Source organism: Hirundo rustica, chromosome 1 (assembly GCF_015227805.2).
Source record: "Hirundo rustica isolate bHirRus1 chromosome 1, bHirRus1.pri.v3, whole genome shotgun sequence".
NCBI classification, from domain to species: Eukaryota; Metazoa; Chordata; class Aves; order Passeriformes; family Hirundinidae; genus Hirundo; species Hirundo rustica.
The window spans coordinates 136,243,247-136,260,651 of record NC_053450.1 but is presented as its reverse complement, the minus strand read 5'-3'; the positions used below and the strand labels follow the sequence as shown (position 1 = coordinate 136,260,651).

The 17,405-nt window shown below is 35.9% G+C and overlaps 1 protein-coding gene across 5 annotated transcripts in view; it reads right to left on the bottom strand.

The window, feature by feature from the left end:
* The window catches only part of SLC39A12 (solute carrier family 39 member 12), a 35,732-nt gene that overhangs the window by 13,258 nt on the left and 5,069 nt on the right, over window positions 1-17,405 (bottom strand). For 2 of the 5 annotated variants that reach the window (XM_040059377.2, XM_040059404.2), the window contains exons 3-9: window positions 16,464-16,745; window positions 13,905-14,112; window positions 11,841-12,043; window positions 7,495-7,666; window positions 3,985-4,157; window positions 2,094-2,246; window positions 781-891 (exon numbers count right to left, since the gene is read on the bottom strand). In XM_040059377.2, the coding sequence (XP_039915311.1) occupies window positions 781-891; window positions 2,094-2,246; window positions 3,985-4,157; window positions 7,495-7,666; window positions 11,841-12,043; window positions 13,905-14,112; window positions 16,464-16,745 (1,302 nt within the window). The remainder of the gene's footprint in view (window positions 1-780; window positions 892-2,093; window positions 2,247-3,984; window positions 4,158-7,494; window positions 7,667-11,840; window positions 12,044-13,904; window positions 14,113-16,463; window positions 16,746-17,405) is intronic. The other 3 variants (XM_040059393.1, XM_040059413.2, XM_040059384.2) reach the window with 2 other exon arrangements.

Genomic DNA, 17,405 nt, shown 5'->3' with positions numbered 1-17,405 from the left:
CAGGAAGCTTTGATGTATCTCACAAAATAGTAAACATGCTTCACTCCTCTGTTTGATCTGTTTTTTATTGAGAGTTTGCCAACTGTGTTTTAGAGGTTAGCGGTGACTCACAAGGCTCTTGCCCATCACAACTGCATTAAAATGGAGTTCCCCTATGCATTGAGATACTGGACATAAACTGAAGAGGTTTGTTGAAAGAAAAAGAAAACGGGGTAAAATTTATGACTCAGTTTAATTTGCAAAGATTTATCTGTCTGGATCCTGTCCACAGACAAGTATAAAAGTGTGTAACTTCTTATAGGTAAGCACCATTCCCGGATATCCAAAGTGTTTACATTACTCTTAAAATATGTGGAAAAATGCCCAAGAATAGTCCAGGAGTTAATCTGTTCACTTAACTCTCATTGCAGGAAATTCTGAAGTATTTCCTAAAGGGGAGTCTGCCTTTACATATTATCAATATTCAAAAAGAAGGGAGGAGGAAAATCTTCAAGAATTTTATCAACAAAATGTATAACAATACAGGAAGTGTATTGTTATATCAATCTGATACACACTTAAGAAAAGTTATTGAAAAATATCTGTCCTTGATATCTCTGTGAAAGCTCATTATAAACTTCAGAATCTAGAGATCCTTGACAATCATGTCAAGTAATAAACAACAAATCAATAAAGACTGAAAAACAATACTGATTTATTACATTAATTTTGTTCATTTCTTTTGAGGAACAGAGAAAGAAGATTATAAATTTAGGGAAGTATGTCATATTGGTGACCTACCAACTGTATGGTTGAAGTAGATTTGCCTCTGCCTGAATGTTCATTTAATTCAGAATCCACTGGAAGATCATGGGAATGTCCCCAGTGCCCATTAACTAAAGAAAGGCCCTGCTGAATGAAGATGCTTTGCAATTAGTTCTGAAACCCAATGAACACAGGTGAAGCATTTCTCAGTCTTTTGTGAAAATTTAGCATTTTTAAGAATTATTTCTTTCTAAACAAAATCTATTGAAAAAAAATCACTGGCTGTCATCAGCATTTCTGAATGCTTATTTTGTTAAAAACCCTGAAAATTGAATCAGATAAATCAGTGACAATCACAATGGTTTGATAAAACTTAATTTATTTTATAAATCAAATTCAAATTTGAAGCTGAGATAGTTATAAAAATTAACTCTGAGGATTCATCTAGTTCTCAATAGAAAAAGTTTAAAAAATTGTAGGGTGATGATAAAACCCTTCTCTCGAACAAGTAACAAAAAGGACTCCTTTTGAACAAGCAAATAAAATACCATAATCATAAAAATACTCTCATTCTATTAATCTCCCATTATACTCTTATGGCTGACTAAAAGGTAGTGGGAATAAGGAGTCATTCCTGCGTGTCTAAATCGGGCCAGTCTTCACACACTGTAGAACAGAACAAGCAAAGGTTTAGCCTTCTTAAGTGACATTAAAATTGTCTCTCATGCTGAGAAGCTTAATGAGCCATCACATTTTGTGCTACATTCTATCCTTGTCCATAATCGTATTTTCAGGCTCCGGCCATACTGAAATAAAATAATGAAATTACTGTAAGCATGGCAGCCAGCAAGGAGATCTTATTAATATAAGATTGGGTCCTACTGACTGCAACACACATATTAGATTTTCACATCACTGGGACAGGGATCAAAAACAATTTGGAAATTCTAAGATATTATTCTTGAAAATATCTTATGCTTGCATTTATCTCCTCTTCAAACAGAGCCTAGAGCAAACAACTGTCACTGCTGTTTCATATGGATAAACACTTTTCACCTGCTCCAGTGTGAGTCATGAGTGCAGGCTTATGGAACACATTTGATTAACTGTTCCCTTTCTGGAATTATAAATTTGTGGAACACATTCATGAAGCAAGCACAATCCACAGAGCAAAGCGAAATAGAAACTGAAGGTCTGTCTGGTAGGAGCACTTTGGAAAGAAATTACCAATGCTTCATTTAACTCACAGAAATGACAATTAATTTCCATAATCTTTTTAACATTCTGTGCACTGCAAAATCTCAAAATAGAAGAGTTTTTTTTAAAGGGTGAATTGTACAAAGCTTTACCTGGTCACGAGGTGTTACCAAAAGAAAGAAACACTTTTCTATCAGAAAAAATCCATGAATTCCTCCAATTATTCCCAAAAGTTTCCAAATATATTCTTTTCCCTCATAGAAATGTTCTATGTCTTGTGTTTCATGTTTATGCAGACCAAGAGTCTAAAATAAAAGAGATAAAGTTAAAAAAAAATTAAACGGCAGTGCTTTAAATTTTTGCTAGAGCAAGCCAATGTGTTAATTAATTTTATTCTCAGAATTTTATTTTCCCAGTTCTTTCAAAGTTAAATTGTGTTTTGAAATAATCAACTGAATAACAGAGGATGAAATGAATCATTAGGAGCACAGCTACACCTTTTCATCTCTCAGTGGTGAAAGTAACATTATTTTTAGGGACATTTTTATGAAATCACCCTTTATATATATGAGATATATTTTGTTTTCAACATACTGAGGTTAAAATTCTCGAAAAAAATTACTTGCATTATCTTAACATGCAGACTTCATATTGAAAATGGATAAGGAGCTACTGGAGAGGGTCTAGCAGAGGCCACAAAGATGTTTAGGGTACTGGAGGAGAGTCTCCTCTTATGAGGAGAGTCTGCTGGAACTGGGCCTGTTCAGTCTCGAGAAGTCTGAGAGGGGATCTCATCAATGCATACAAATATCTCAAGGGCGGGTGCCAAGAGAGTGGTGCCAGACTCTTTTCTGTGCCCAGCAACAAGATGAGGAACAATGGCCACAAACCAAAACACAAGAAGTTCCAGCTCAACATGAAGTAGAACTTCTTTACACTGAGGGTGGCAGAGCACTGGCATGGGCTGCACAGGGAGCTTGGGGATTCTCTCTCCGGTGACATTCAAAAACACCTGGATGTATTCCTTTGTAACCTGCTCTAGGTTATCCTGCCTTGGCAGTGGGTTGGACTGGATGATCTCCAAACTTCCCTTCTATCTCTAACTATTCTGTAATTCTGTGATTCTGTGAAAATTAATTAACGCATAATTATTGCAAAAATGCATTTCTGTTGGTGTGTATGCTTCCTTCTTTTCCCTAGTATTACAGCACAGCAGCTCTCCTTTGCTCTGAAAGTGAGGGCTCTAAAGGCTACTGGGTACATCACTTAAAACTGGTGAAGGAGAGTACTTTTGCATTTAAAAGGTGTTGCTGAAAGAAATGGATTTGTCTGGCACTCAATGAGAATTGCCTTCCTTAAACCACTCTCTCAGTTCTGCTTCCAGAGATGATGCATTGAGCATAAAGAAATTTTTAACTAGAATCTTAAGTGAAGCTGAGAAGCTCTCTTTCTGTGACCACTAGAAATCTACTCATAACATCTGTGTCATATCAGAGGAGACTGTTAAAAATAAATGAATACACAATGGAAAATTTGGTTCTGTTTTGCATGTTTACTTTTTCTTAAAACTTAGATTATGAATTTAGGAAAAGATCATGCCACACATTTTAGAAAAGTTCTAGGCATCAAGATAAATCAGGCTGATAGCGCCTGGTTCTTTGGAACTATCTGTGGAGGGGACTGGGGGTGCCTCACACAACTTTAGAATAATTTCTGTTAAAATGTGTTACAGAATCTGCCTCATGAAAGAAATTATTTCCCATCTAGAATGTGCCTTGTGGGGTTTCTGAAATTATTTTTGAAAAATAGGAGCCTTTCTTTATTGAATTAATCAATCATGGATTCCTGCTTATTATTATTTTTAATCTCTCTCTGAGATGGAGAGTGCAAATGTAATTGGAGTGCTGGGGGAATTTCATTGAAAGCTTTATTTATAAACTGATGAGCATTACCCAGGTTTAAATGAAACTTTTCTGTGCGTGTGTGCATGTGTGCACACACACGTGCCAACATTTTAAAAGCACGAAAGTGTCTGTCACTTACCTGAGGAATAAGATGTAGCAACGCATCTCCAGAAAGGGTTCCAACAGCCAAACCGACAAACAGCTGTAAAATGAGTGTATAGATTTCTTGACAGGAGTTAAATAAAATGAGAGTTGTACCAAACATAGATCCAATAGTAATAAGTAAAACAGCAACAGTGCTGTAACCATATTCTGTAGGGGAAAACAAATGAAACAAAACAAGGGCACCTTTAATCATCCAATATTTCTATTTGTGTTTGAGCATTTATTTTGTATTTGTAATTGCTTTTGAAGGTATGTTTTCATACCTCTATATAGAAGCACACAGAAGTGATTCATTGTGACTGATTTCAGCTGGGATTGAGCTAATTTTCAGAGTATCTGGTACAGTGCAGTGTTTTATATTCAGGCTGAGAATAATGTTGATAACACACTGATGTTGATAGCACACTGATGGTTGTTGCTAAGCTGTGCTTACCATGAGCCAAGGACTTTTCAGTGTCTCATGCTCTGAAAGTGAGGAGCTGCACATGAATCTGGGGAAGAGGACAGAGCACACCTGGGACAGCTGACCAAACTGGCCAAAGGGATATTGCACACCACAGAACATCATGTCCCATGTATAACTGTGAGGAACTGGCCAGGAGGGGCTGATTGCTGCTCAGGGGTGAGCTGGGCATCAGTGGGCATCAGTCAGCAGGTGATGAGCAATCGTATATCACTTGCTTATCTTGGGGTTTATTCCTCTCTCTCTGCCTTTTTTTTTTTTTTTTTTTTTTTTTTTTTTTTTTTTTTTTTTTTTTCTTCCCTGTAATCTTCTTTTCCATCACTAATTGGAGGAGGAGGAGTAGCATGAATTGTTTATTTTATTATCCTAATTATTAAACTGTTCATATCTCAACTGATGGGTTTTACCCTTGTCCAGTTCTTCTCCCTAACCCCTGTGGAGGGAGGCAGTGAGGGAGTGTGCAAGTGGTTGCTTCATATTTAGCTTCTGTCTGGAGTTAAGCCACAAAAGCCACATAGATTTTTCTAGTCATGTGTGAACAGATGACAGAATTAGAAGCTCAGAAAACATTCATTTTTTCAGGCTTTACATGTAATAGTCTAGTACTTCCAAATTTCAGGCCTTAAGAAATAAACAGACTGTGGTTATGCAAATTAGAGACACTCTGAGCAGCACAGTGAATACTGCTCTGCCTTTGCTACCTCTATTAACAGATTTATACTTGAGATTCTATGTTCTCACATGCCACACCTGTGTATCTTTACAGTCAACACCACGTTTTTAACCAAATCATTTTCTATAAACAAAGAAAGGGCTAAAACCTCAAATGAATGTAGTGATTTAATTTAAGCGTAAACATTTTGGTCCAAATTATATTTATAAATCTGCAGTGGAAATACACCCCCTTAGTTAATACACCAGGACCACCAGCTTATTTTTCCCAGATTACTGGGATGTTTTTGAATGTTAATCTTAAAATTCCTCAGAGTTACACTCTGCTCACATTTCCAACATTTTGCACAACATGAATCCCAATTAATTTCTATAGAAGTCTTATAATGGGAGGTAAAACACTGATAAGAAACACACATAAAGAAATTAATGCCAAAATATTTAAAACTGACACTTAACATTTCAAACTTTAATAGCATTGCAAGCACTGAGCACCTCATAAAATCAGACAATTCATTTCACAGACTGCACATCCAAATACAAATGTATAGCAGATATATATGGCATGTCAGGCCTTGGTGACTTAGCCAAAACAGCACAGCCTGTCAATAACATAGAGCTCAGAATAAAACTAATGAGCCTATTCTCAGGTATCTAGGTCACACATAGGTCAAATATGGAATCCTTTATCTGTATCAAGACAACAGAAGTGTCCCTGTGGTCATGGAAACCTTCCTTTGCCAAAAAGCACAGGGAAAGGGCTGCAGAAAGGGCTCTTAATAATTCCATTCTGTACTTGAATAGTTCAATTTTTCTCATCTCTCACCTTTATGAGATCACTAAAATGTCATTGATTGGGCTGATGGCTTTAGACTTGGAAGAATCCCACTTAACAGTGAATTTTTTATGAACCTTGTATGTGACCTGGTTAAGTTCCTTTCCTTTCTTTTCTTTCCTTGTCCCTTGATTCCTAATCTTAAAAAAAAAAAAAATGGTCATATCTGTGTAGCACAGAACAGATCAAAGCAGTAAAGACTGCAAGGTGTTCAGGTAATGAGCAGAGTGATAAGAAAGAAAGACTGCTGCCTATTGAAGAACCATAATGATTCTTCCTATTCTGTATTTCTCTTTCTACTATAACAATTCTTGAGCCCAAGAGTATTCTCCAATGATTTTTACTTCTGGGATATCCCTGTGTGTTCTTTCATGCTTTTTAATTCATGTGCTGTTCCATAAGCATCACTGGGCAGCAGGATGGGGGAAAAACCTACTAGCTCCAAAAAGACCTAGTCATCTAAAGCTGGCCATGTAGATATTAGGATAAAAGTACTGAAGATTTGTACCCTAAAAAAGTGCTCACCTAGATGTAGGCAATTATGGCAACTATTTCTTTTTGGTCTTTTCTGACTCTCAAATTGCCCACCAAAATTAATGTCTCCATTATTACACCAGCACACCTTGATTTGTAACCACTTCCTAGATATCATTGGCTTAAAGGAAGAAGAAAAAGAAGAAGAAATAAGAAGAAGAAAGAAGAAGAAGAAAGAAGAAGAAGGAAGAAGAAGAAAACAAACAAAACAAAACATTAGGAAGCCCATAGGTCAGCTCAGATTCAGATTTTTCTTTTAAAAGGTGGACTAAGGACTGATTACAGGAGAAGTGGAATCCACAGAACAGATGGGGCAGAAAACACTGGAAGCAGAGTCACGTGAGGGCAACAACTGCAAATGGAAACAACCTAATCATACCCAAAATCAGTTCTTGTTACAGCCCTATCACACAGGTCCTGCTGCCCTGTTACTGTTTTTCTGGATGTTTTTCTTACCACAATTTTATCCTCAGAGCTTCTCTGTTACAAAATATCACAAGCTGAAACACCAGTAGCATTCATGGAAAACTTACCTGTATCAAGCATTTGTCACATCATGGTATAAAGTGACAGCTAACGTAACCCTGAAGCTACATGGAAGGGCAATGCAAGGGTTACAATATACCTGGTGCAAATATCACAAAATAAACCCTTACTGCCCAGCAATCCATAGATGAGGACCTGTTACTGCCTACTTGCTGGCAATATCAAGCAGTCCTCTAACAAATGAAGAAATAAAGCTTAAAACCTTACATGATGGAATGGAATTACAAATACTATAAAATTTAGACCACTGAATCCCCTCACTTCTCAGTATAATACTATTATCTGACATGTATGCTCTGAAATCATAGAATGCATAAATTACAGACAGCATAAATCCCATGTTTTAGCTTATTAATTAATGAAATATCTCAAGAAGTCCTTGCACCTCTTTATCTGAATTTAAATAATAATTTATTAATAAGAACATAGCTTACTTTCCACTGTTGTTGGTGGAAGCTTTGTCTGTTTGAAGTCAGGAAGCTGACATGAACAACTCAAAAGTTGTTGAATGATAGCTGGACTGATTTGCTTGAAGTGTTCCTTAGAAATGGAGGAAGAACTGTTTTTCAAAAATATCTTCACAAGTTCATTGGCAGAGAAGCAAACCTTTGCAGAAAAGTACATACAGTTACTAATCATGTTGCATATACCTGCATTTAATTTTGAGGTTAAATACAGAATCTTAGAAGAACACAGGAAAGTTCAGCCCTAGAAGAAACCTGCTATATATCTATACTCTTTCTTGCTTAAATTAGTTTAATTACTTCAATTACTTCACCTTCCCCCCCCCCCCCCTTTCCCCCCCCCCCCCCCTCGGTAAATTTGATACTACTATATATTTCAGAAAGATCAGAATCTTTGTGATAAAGCAGCTCAATTTCTATTGAAACCACTTAATGTCATAAAGATCTTACAAAATAATATTTCTCAATATTTTATTTTTGTATGTAGGAAGAAAAATGTTTTAATGCTAAAAAAACCCCCATATTCCTAGCTATTCTTGTGAAACTACATTATTTGCAGTAATAGTGTTATTAATATAAGATACTCACTACATCAAAGCAATACTGAGATTCATCCTTGTACTGGATTTTCAGTAAGATATGGAAATAAGTTAGCTTTTTAAATTCATTAAATGAGGGCATGTCAGCAAACTAGATGTTACATAGTCTAAAATTGGTCTAAAGATTGCTTAATAATTGTATTATTAGTGGTACTTCAGAATTCCAACTACTTTTTGTTCTTGTTTGGAGCATCCCTTTGTCAAAAGAAGCAATTTTTCATGGGAGCATTTATATTTCAAAAATTTTAATGAAGAATGGGGTTTTCCTCTCCAGGACAAAACTTCAAGTAAAAGCATGAGCAATTAACAGAGGAAAAATTCTACTGGAAATTTTTCTAAACACTTTTAAACAGAGGAACTCCAGAGCAAATATGTTATCTTACTTAAAGGAATAATCTTAATTTCTTAATCTCATCTGATGAGCTGTGATTCAATATTTAAGAAACAAATAATTTTCTTTCATTTAAATTGGTCTGCATCTGAGACTCAAGGGATTCCTAAAGATTTTTCTCTCATTACTGAAGCTTCTTTTGAAATTAAGTATAATTACTTTTAAATAACCCAGTTAAAACTCAAAACATTCCTGCTTTTGCTCATCCATTAGTGAAGTAATGTGGTTCACTAAGAAATGGAATTACTTGAGCACTGATATCTTTTTTCTGAAAACCACATTCAAATTTTCAGGATAACAGGTGTTCTTGTCACCTGGACGTAGTGTGTTCTGCTTTCAAACCAAAGAAGAGCATGAAAACAATTCACGGGCTACCATATTGGAAGAGACCTTAATTTTGCCTGCTCTAGGCAACGGTTTTGACTCTATAACTAGAGAACACTAATATATGGTATCAAGTTGGAAGACTAGGATTTTGGCTGGTTATGAGCAGGATTGCTGACCAGTCAGAGCAGGGATGATATTATTTAACACCTTCACCAACAACTTGAGTGATGGAACAGCGTGCACCAGATGGCATTCACAGGTGAAATTCAACTGGGACCACTAATCAATACGCTGATGGGTGTGGCTGTTATTTAGAGGGACCATGACAAGACAAAGAAATGGACTGACCAGACCTGCATGAAGATCAGCCAAGACAAACTCATCGTGCTTCACAAAGAACAACCCTGTGCATCAGTAAAGGCTGGGGAAAACCAGCCAGAAGGAAGGCAGGTTTGCAGAAAAAACCCTTGGGGTGGATCCTGCAGCACTATGCCACAAGAGGCTGAGGGACCGAGGTTTGTTCAGTTTGGGAAAAGAAGGGTTGGTGGGTATCCTAAGTCTTCTTCAACTGTCTAAGCTGGTTTAGAGGGAAGAGATAACCAGAATCTTCTCAGAGGCAGACAGCAAAAGGAGAGGTGAAAGGTATTAGTTGCAGCAACAAAAAACTCCACTTTGTTATAATAAAGAAGTCCCTCAAGATGAAGGCAATAAAGCACTGGTAAAGGTTTCCCAAATAGGATTTTATAAACTCTGTTTTTGGAGGCATTCAGAATTCAGCTGGACTTGGCTCTGTAAAAGCTGATCTGATTTTGAAGTTGGCTCTTTTTTGAAGAGTACAATCGATAAGATGAGGTCCAGGATCACTATAAACCTAAATTTTAATGTGAATTTATTACCAGGAATTTTCAATGAAAAGCCAAATCTTGTCTGTAAAAATAAACTGTCCACCCATACATAAAAAAATAGTTATTAAGGTCTACTTAGTAAAATGTTCTTGTAAGACATGGGGCATGAGGACCTGCATCTTTTCTAGTTGCAAGCTCCAGTCTTTTAAGCTTTTTAACATAAGGAATAAGAGAGCTGTCTCTATTAGAAAAGCAACTATGTGTGTAGTCCTGGAGGATGATATCAAAGAAATAGGCACATAGATTTTACATATTTTCCTGTGAAGAACTGGATGGATGGATGGATTAATTATTTGGGTTTTCAAAATCCACATTTGTTTAATGAGGAAGAATAAATGAATACATAGACATTGTGACATAGCTTAATGGAATTTAAGATTATTTGTCATATTACATCATCTGCCACTTACTTTTTTTACATACATTTTTAATTGTAGAGACAATGATGACTTTAAAATAAAGCAGTGATCCTTTTTCTGCAGTAATATTTCAAATACATATTCCTATATAAAAATTAAATTACAGATCTTAATGCAGTTAGCAAACATAAGGCATAAATGATTCAATGTCTTGTATGTTGCAGATTCTGTTACTAATGAAGCACAATGGTGATCATAGGTGCAGAAAACAGGAGACAAACACAGCAACACAACAGTGAAACATGAAGTGTTCTAATGGAATATGTCAAGGAAAATAGTCATAGTTAAAAAGAAATGGAAAAAAACCCCTTAGAAACTAAGAATTAATACAGCAGAGAAATTATCTTCTACCCAGATGTTTCTTTGTGATTTTTTACTTATACAGAATATTTGGCTCTCAGTTGACTCCTAAGACTCAGATAATGCCCTTGCACACTTATGTTTTGAGTTACAGTTAGTCTCAGAAATTCAAGAAATCAAAAACTGAGCTTTAAAAATACTTCAATTGCTGGAGAACAATTTTGCTTCTTTTGCAGATAGAATCACTACTGATTTCTGTGCTTCATAATTTAAAATTCATGTGAAACACATTTAAAATGACCTTAATTTAAGATTATTTTGAGACCCCATTAAAAGCCTCATCATGCTGATCAGCATGATCCTTTTCTGTGGTTAGCTGCAAAGAAATAAACGTATTGATAGAGTATGCATTTCAAATGCAATACAATTACACAGATAAATATCTGTCAGAATAGCATTTAACCAGAGGAAATATGTCTCAGCTTCCCATCATAAAATGACCACACAGAAAAAGTCAATTGCACATCACTCAGTTCCCCTAAATGGAGGAGAAACATTGGCACTGAGTTAACATAAATAGTAAAGGATTGAAAACAATAGAAAAGAGTTCTGTGAAGTATATATTTCAAATGTATACATCAATAAATATAGAAATTATATACTTTGAAATCTCCTTTTTTGTCTAAGGAATGATACCCAGTCTAAAGGATGGAATTCAGTTACTATCTTCATCATTGCCATAAACAAAATTTATTTATTTTCCAATTCATAGGGTAAGGATAAAATCACCTGCAATAAACCAGTGTCCTTCAAAGTCCTCAGAGAGGATACTGGGGAGTAGCTAAGGCTCTGTTTTACAGACTTCATGCTTTCTAAAAAAATGCTTCTGGATTCCATGGCTATGAAAAGAGTCTGGAAATGCCCACTCTTCAATTTACAGAAGCTTTTTATAAACAACTTACATAGAAACTTTAATTTACTTTGTTTTCCTTAGAGCAAAATGTTCCTTTCTACCAGGACACTTTAGGGGGTCCTAGAAACTGTGACAACAAACCACAAGAAATCTCTCGCAACTGTATGAAAACATCAAAGACATGCTACTCCAATCCTCTGCGTCTTGAAGAAACACCTGATTCTATGTAACCATTGTTGACCCCTCCCAGTGACTTTAATTGCACATTCAACATTCACAAAGTTCTTTCCCCAATTAATAATTAAACAAATATAGCTATATAAATATTTATTTTCACCCCTATCTGCCTTTTTGAATCTAATACAATTTACCTCAGACATATTGCATGGTTTGCAAATCAATTTAAACTTCTGTCAGTGAATTCCTGCCACCAACACTATAATAACATAAATATAAATTAACCTGGTCCCAATCCGTGCTCCTTTCACGATCTTCAAAATAGCTTTTCAGATAGTCCCCTTTTGTATGGTTTCCTTTGGCCGAAGTATTTCTTCTTCCAATATCTCTGACTGCCATACTGTAACGTCTTCTTTTGTCACTGCGAAATTGTCCATTTACAGTGCAGGTCTTTTTGGCTGTAACCACATTTAGTAGTTGTTCTAGTTCTAGTAATTCATTAGAGAACAGACATGTTACCATGGGAAAATGCACACTTAAAAGACAAAATATTTAAAAGACAACATCTTTTTCTTTTTCTTTGTTATAACATTGATTGAATTTCTCATTTGAATACTCTTTTCTCAGTTTGGTACTGGAGGCAATTTCTGCTTAACAACTCTGGAAGTTCCAGACACCCAGATCTTCAGCCTTTCCTTCTTTACATATCACACTCAGATGTTTTGCCCATGACTCTCTCAGAAGAAAACAGATGTGACTGAAAGGCAATTAGTCTTTCATTTAATCAGCATCTCTGACAAAGTTATCTATTAATTTCTAAATAACTCCACCGTTCTTAAAATTTTCCTGTGTAAATGGAGCTCCACACTAAGCTGCCACAGCCAGGTATTCAGATCAGGAAACAGATCCTATGTAGGGTGTCCTGAAATCAATCTTCAGGATGTTGTGCTGTCCTTGCACTCCAGAAGTGCAGCACAGGACAGTGAATTTTTCTCTCCTTTGATTAACTGAGAAGCATGCCTGCTCACAGTGCTGAAATAGGAAGGAGAGAGCCAGGATCCCTAATCAAAATGTGAGATCATGCACATATGTGCCTCATGACATAGCTTGGATGCAATGGGTGCTTCAGCTGACGGAATACCGGTTTATTTGAGGGGGCAGACCCTATCCTATCTTCCTTATCACCTTCCTTCACCCTTCACTTTCAAATGAAACCATAGCGATAGTTCCTGTAAACCTTATTTTGTCCATTAAAAAGTGGTCCACAAATAAATTTTTAAGAAATTTAGATTAATGGGAATATTTCCATACGATAATCCTTTATTTTTTTAATCTTGTTACTCAGAAAATGCAAATGGTATAATCTTAATGGTAAATCTCATGAAAAGATTTCTGATCAGATGTTTTGCTACTTTCTTTTGGCTACTTAAACAAACAGATGTGAATGGAGATGCAGGTATATTTGTTTTCTAAATGTAGAAAAATCCAATTTTTTTTTTTCTATGCTTCCAGATTCTTACTCTTTCCTGAATAGTAATTCTTACTACTAAAAATTTGAGTAAATATAAAGGGACATTATAATGAGCTTAGACTCAAGATAGACTTACTCTGTAACAAACTGGTTAAGAATATTTTTGGGGATTTTTTTCTGAATTACATCCTAACACCACCAAACATACAGTCCTGCTGTTATCTTCGCTGGGGCCCAGATTTCACCATATACAGCTATTTAGTAGCACTGTGCTGAGATGGCTCCCTCCATTCTTGTGAGAATAATTTTACAAGATCTGGCTGGGCAATTTTAAAGGAAAGGCTTTGCTGGAAAAGCAGTTTATATAAGTAAAAGCTAGAAGCCTGAGTTTAGGAATAAAAATTATTATTTTTTTTAATATTTATTTCTGTGATTTGATCTACCTCTGTGTAACCTATGAAGGTTAAAAATGTTTTTACCTATGCTCAATTTAATTTTGTAATCTGTTTTAACCCATACTTATTGTAACTTTTTAAAAGTGCTTTGAAAATCTTGTAAACTGTTGCTGTTAGCAGCTGCCACAAAAAAAAAGTTAAAGCAGATATCTTATAACAACCTTTGAAACCCATACCAGGCCCCTGAATTGATGCTGTAGCTTCTTAAACTGCAAAGCAGGCACAACCTTTTACAGAAATTAATAGTAACTGCTGCTGCTGCTGAGAGGTCGGCATTTGTTTTGTTTTGCATTTTTTGTTTTGTTATTTTTGGACCACTTGGAGGTCTCCTATACTTCTACTTATTTATGCTTAAGTAGAATTTCTGATAAGTCCAGCAATAAATATTCCTGAAGAAAATGAACTTTGCATACTCCAGCTTACCTGTCACTTGGAGCTCAGTGGTACTATTTAGAGAACTGAAAATATATTTTATAAAGAATTCTGGGGAAGGCAAACTTGCTTTCCCCATACAGACTCCTTGGAGAGCCAGAGTAAGGATTAAAGCAGCCAGGCGTGGAAGACTGTTTTCATCAGCACCATCTCCATCCATTATATCAGCATTTTTCTCCAGAGTGCTCACATCAACACACTGAAATCAGGAGAAAAGAGCATGAAGACAGTCCTGCTCACCTCCTCTTAAATAATCAGAGTGACAGGAGGAGAAACTTGGGAGAACAATTTCACAGACAGCCAGAGTAGGAAAAAAGCTAAGATGTAAGCTGTAATTGCCAGCAGGACAGTGAATCAAAGGACATGATGAGGCAAATAGGCATAGAATTAAGACTCTCAAACATTCATTCAGTGTCTAATGGGGAAAAAGTACAGTCCTTCATTCAGGTTATTTTTACTTACTGTTATTTTCCTGCTATTTCTATTGTTCCAAGTGTCCTTCTCAATTACATCTACATCTACTTCCAGAAAGTGGAAGAAAGGAGAGGAATTGTTTTTAAGGCACAAGAAATTGGCTCAAATATTACAGACTTTGTCTTCATCTCAGACTTCAGAAAGAATTCTTTAAATGTTTTTTGTTCCTTACTTATTCAATGGAATCAATAGTTTTTAATGGAGTAGTTATCTGAAAAAAAGATTACTTAATCTAATTTTTTTCTAATTCATATTAACAAAATAAAAAGCCAGCTAGATGAACCAATACAGGAGTCATTTATTTCATACATACTCATCTCTCCTTATGTAGACCTTAAACACATCAGAGAGGAGGCTGCCATTTCTTTTCCTGCTCATTCATGATACATTAGAATTGTCACAAATTAAAATTTAATCTCTCATTTCAAAAAAGATATTAGGTGCTAGGACTAAAGAAGAGGATATTTTCTGTGAAACCAAAACACAAAAAGAGCCATTAAAAATGCTTTTCTTCCATGACTACCCTGCACCATTGGCCCTTTTCCACAACTCAAGTGTTGTGATTCCAAGTATTATGCTATTATGTTTTGTGTACCTTTCATAAAAGAAACCTCTCTTCCCTCAAGTCAGTGAGCAGTGAAGTCCCAGTTATTGGACAGGCTTGACAACTGATTACAGTGCCAGCATAAACAAACAGAACCCTCAGTAAGGCATTTCATGGGTTGTTATTCTATCTTGACTTTCCAAATACCCTCCAATGCCTCTTTACAGTTGCTCAGATACCATTGGAGTCCTTGGAAATCAGCACGTTCACCAAGACTCAGAACCAAAAGTACTGGTCAATGAATAATTTATGGGTGGGAAACAACCACACAAAGAAGACAGAGAGAAGAACTGGAGGCCCTCAACATTCTGGACACAGCCAGGTCCCCTATCCATCTACTGTTTATGCATAAAACCCTACTACAGTAGGCTGTAAATTAAAATCTAATGAAATGAAAAGGAAAAATATGAGCTTTGCATAAACGAATTTTAACCCAATACATTGAACAGATCTAAGGAGCTACAAACAAGGGGTCAACCTGTACTTTCGGAGTTGTCTAATCTGGCAAAAACTTGTTTTATTGCCCATTATAGAGAAAAGTTTTTCTTTGACATTGAACTCTAGAATGTTATTATAATATTTCATAGATCCTATTTGAGATAAGGAATTCTAAACAGCAGTGCAAAAACTCATAGCATGTTTCCTGACTTAGAAACTATGATCTTAGCTGAAAATACTCAATATGCCTTTTTTTTTTTTTTTTTTTTTTTTTTTTTTTTTTTAAACTTATCTTTAACAATCTTTCTACAAGGTACATATCCATGCTGGTAGCTAATTAGTCAAAAATGTTTGTGTTCCAACTGAAGGAAGCCATCATATCTTTGGACAGACTCCTCACTCCATCCAGCTTTGGATTGATATGGAAGTGTAGAACCTGGCAAGGATTTCATCACAGCAAAATAATTCATTTTTTCTCCTATACCAGCCAGTAACGTAATCTGTTCTGCTTTTTGTCATTAAAATACTTTGACTTTGAACTCTAGAATATTATTCTACTATTTTATAGATCCTATTTGAGATAAGGATCTCACACAGAACCTTACAGACAGATCTATCTCAAATAGATCTCATAGATCACTGGTAGTGTATCCATGCTAGCAAATATCAGAGATAAGAAAGTATTTTCTGTCCTTGGAGCCAAGTGCAAGATCTTGCATCTCCACATTTGTGCTCTTTTCCATCTGCCCTAAGCAGAACAACTGCATCTAAATTACCTATTAGGAATGATTCCTAAAGTGCAGTACCTCCCCAGCCACTTCACAGCAGACCCTGTGAAAGTGACATAGGCCAGAAACAACTCAAAAAATGCATTAAACAGCACATACAACACAATACCAGTGTTCAACCTGTGCTCAGACACTTTCATTTACCTGTCTTCTGGAGGACTGTGATACTGGCATAGTCTCTGTCCTAGCATAAAGGCATTATACCTGTAATAAAGATGAAGTTATTTTTACATATGTTTTCTTTACCTGGTTTTCAGAAGTTTTAAAATGTTGCCTTACTGCAGCTAAAATATCTTCAGTTTCATTCCGTGAAAAATAATAACAGTCTTCATCATGTCTTAAACTAAGCATATTTTGTAGGTAAAATTTATAATCCTTATCATTCAAACTGAATTCTGAAGAACACATATTTCTACGATGAAAAATGTAGTAGAGAAGAATAAGAGAAATTCTCTCAAATACTTCTTCACTGAGATGGTCTTCTAAATCTCCTCCAGCTATTAGTAACAAAGCATCTGGTTCAAGGCACTGTGAAGAAATAGAAGAAAAAAAAAAAAAAATTCAACTCAAGTGACATCCTGCCAGTCATCTGCAAAAACAGATAGGAAGGACAACAGGAGAATACAACTTCTATATTTAAGGGATCAAACCCAGAACTACATAGATGCAGGCTGATGGACTGGCAGGAGGAAGGTGCAGGTAATTCATTGCAGTTCTATGGCTGCAAGATCACACCATGGGGGTTTTTTTCCAGAGCCCTTTTTGTTATTAACAAAAGTTGAGTGTCCTAGAGATGGCACTTTGAGCAGCCTGGTCTATTGGGAAGTGCCCCTGCTCATGGTAGGGGTAGTGGAACTACATGATCTTTAAGGTCCCTTCAAACTCAAACCATTCTCTGATTCCATTTTGTAATTCTATGCTTTAGTGGCTTGAGACTCCCTACAATTAGGAATAATTCTGATCAATCATTGTAGAGAGCGAAGACCTTCCACTGGCTTCAGCAGATTATATTTCTGGTTACACGTATATTTGATAAGGGCTAGGGCTATTCATATTTTCACCTGTGCATTCTATATGTGTTTACATTATAAGATAAAAACGGTTGCTGAACTGTAGTTAATTGATGCTATGTAAACAGAAGTTATACCATATCCAATGCACTGCCGAGAGACATAATTGAGCCTGTAA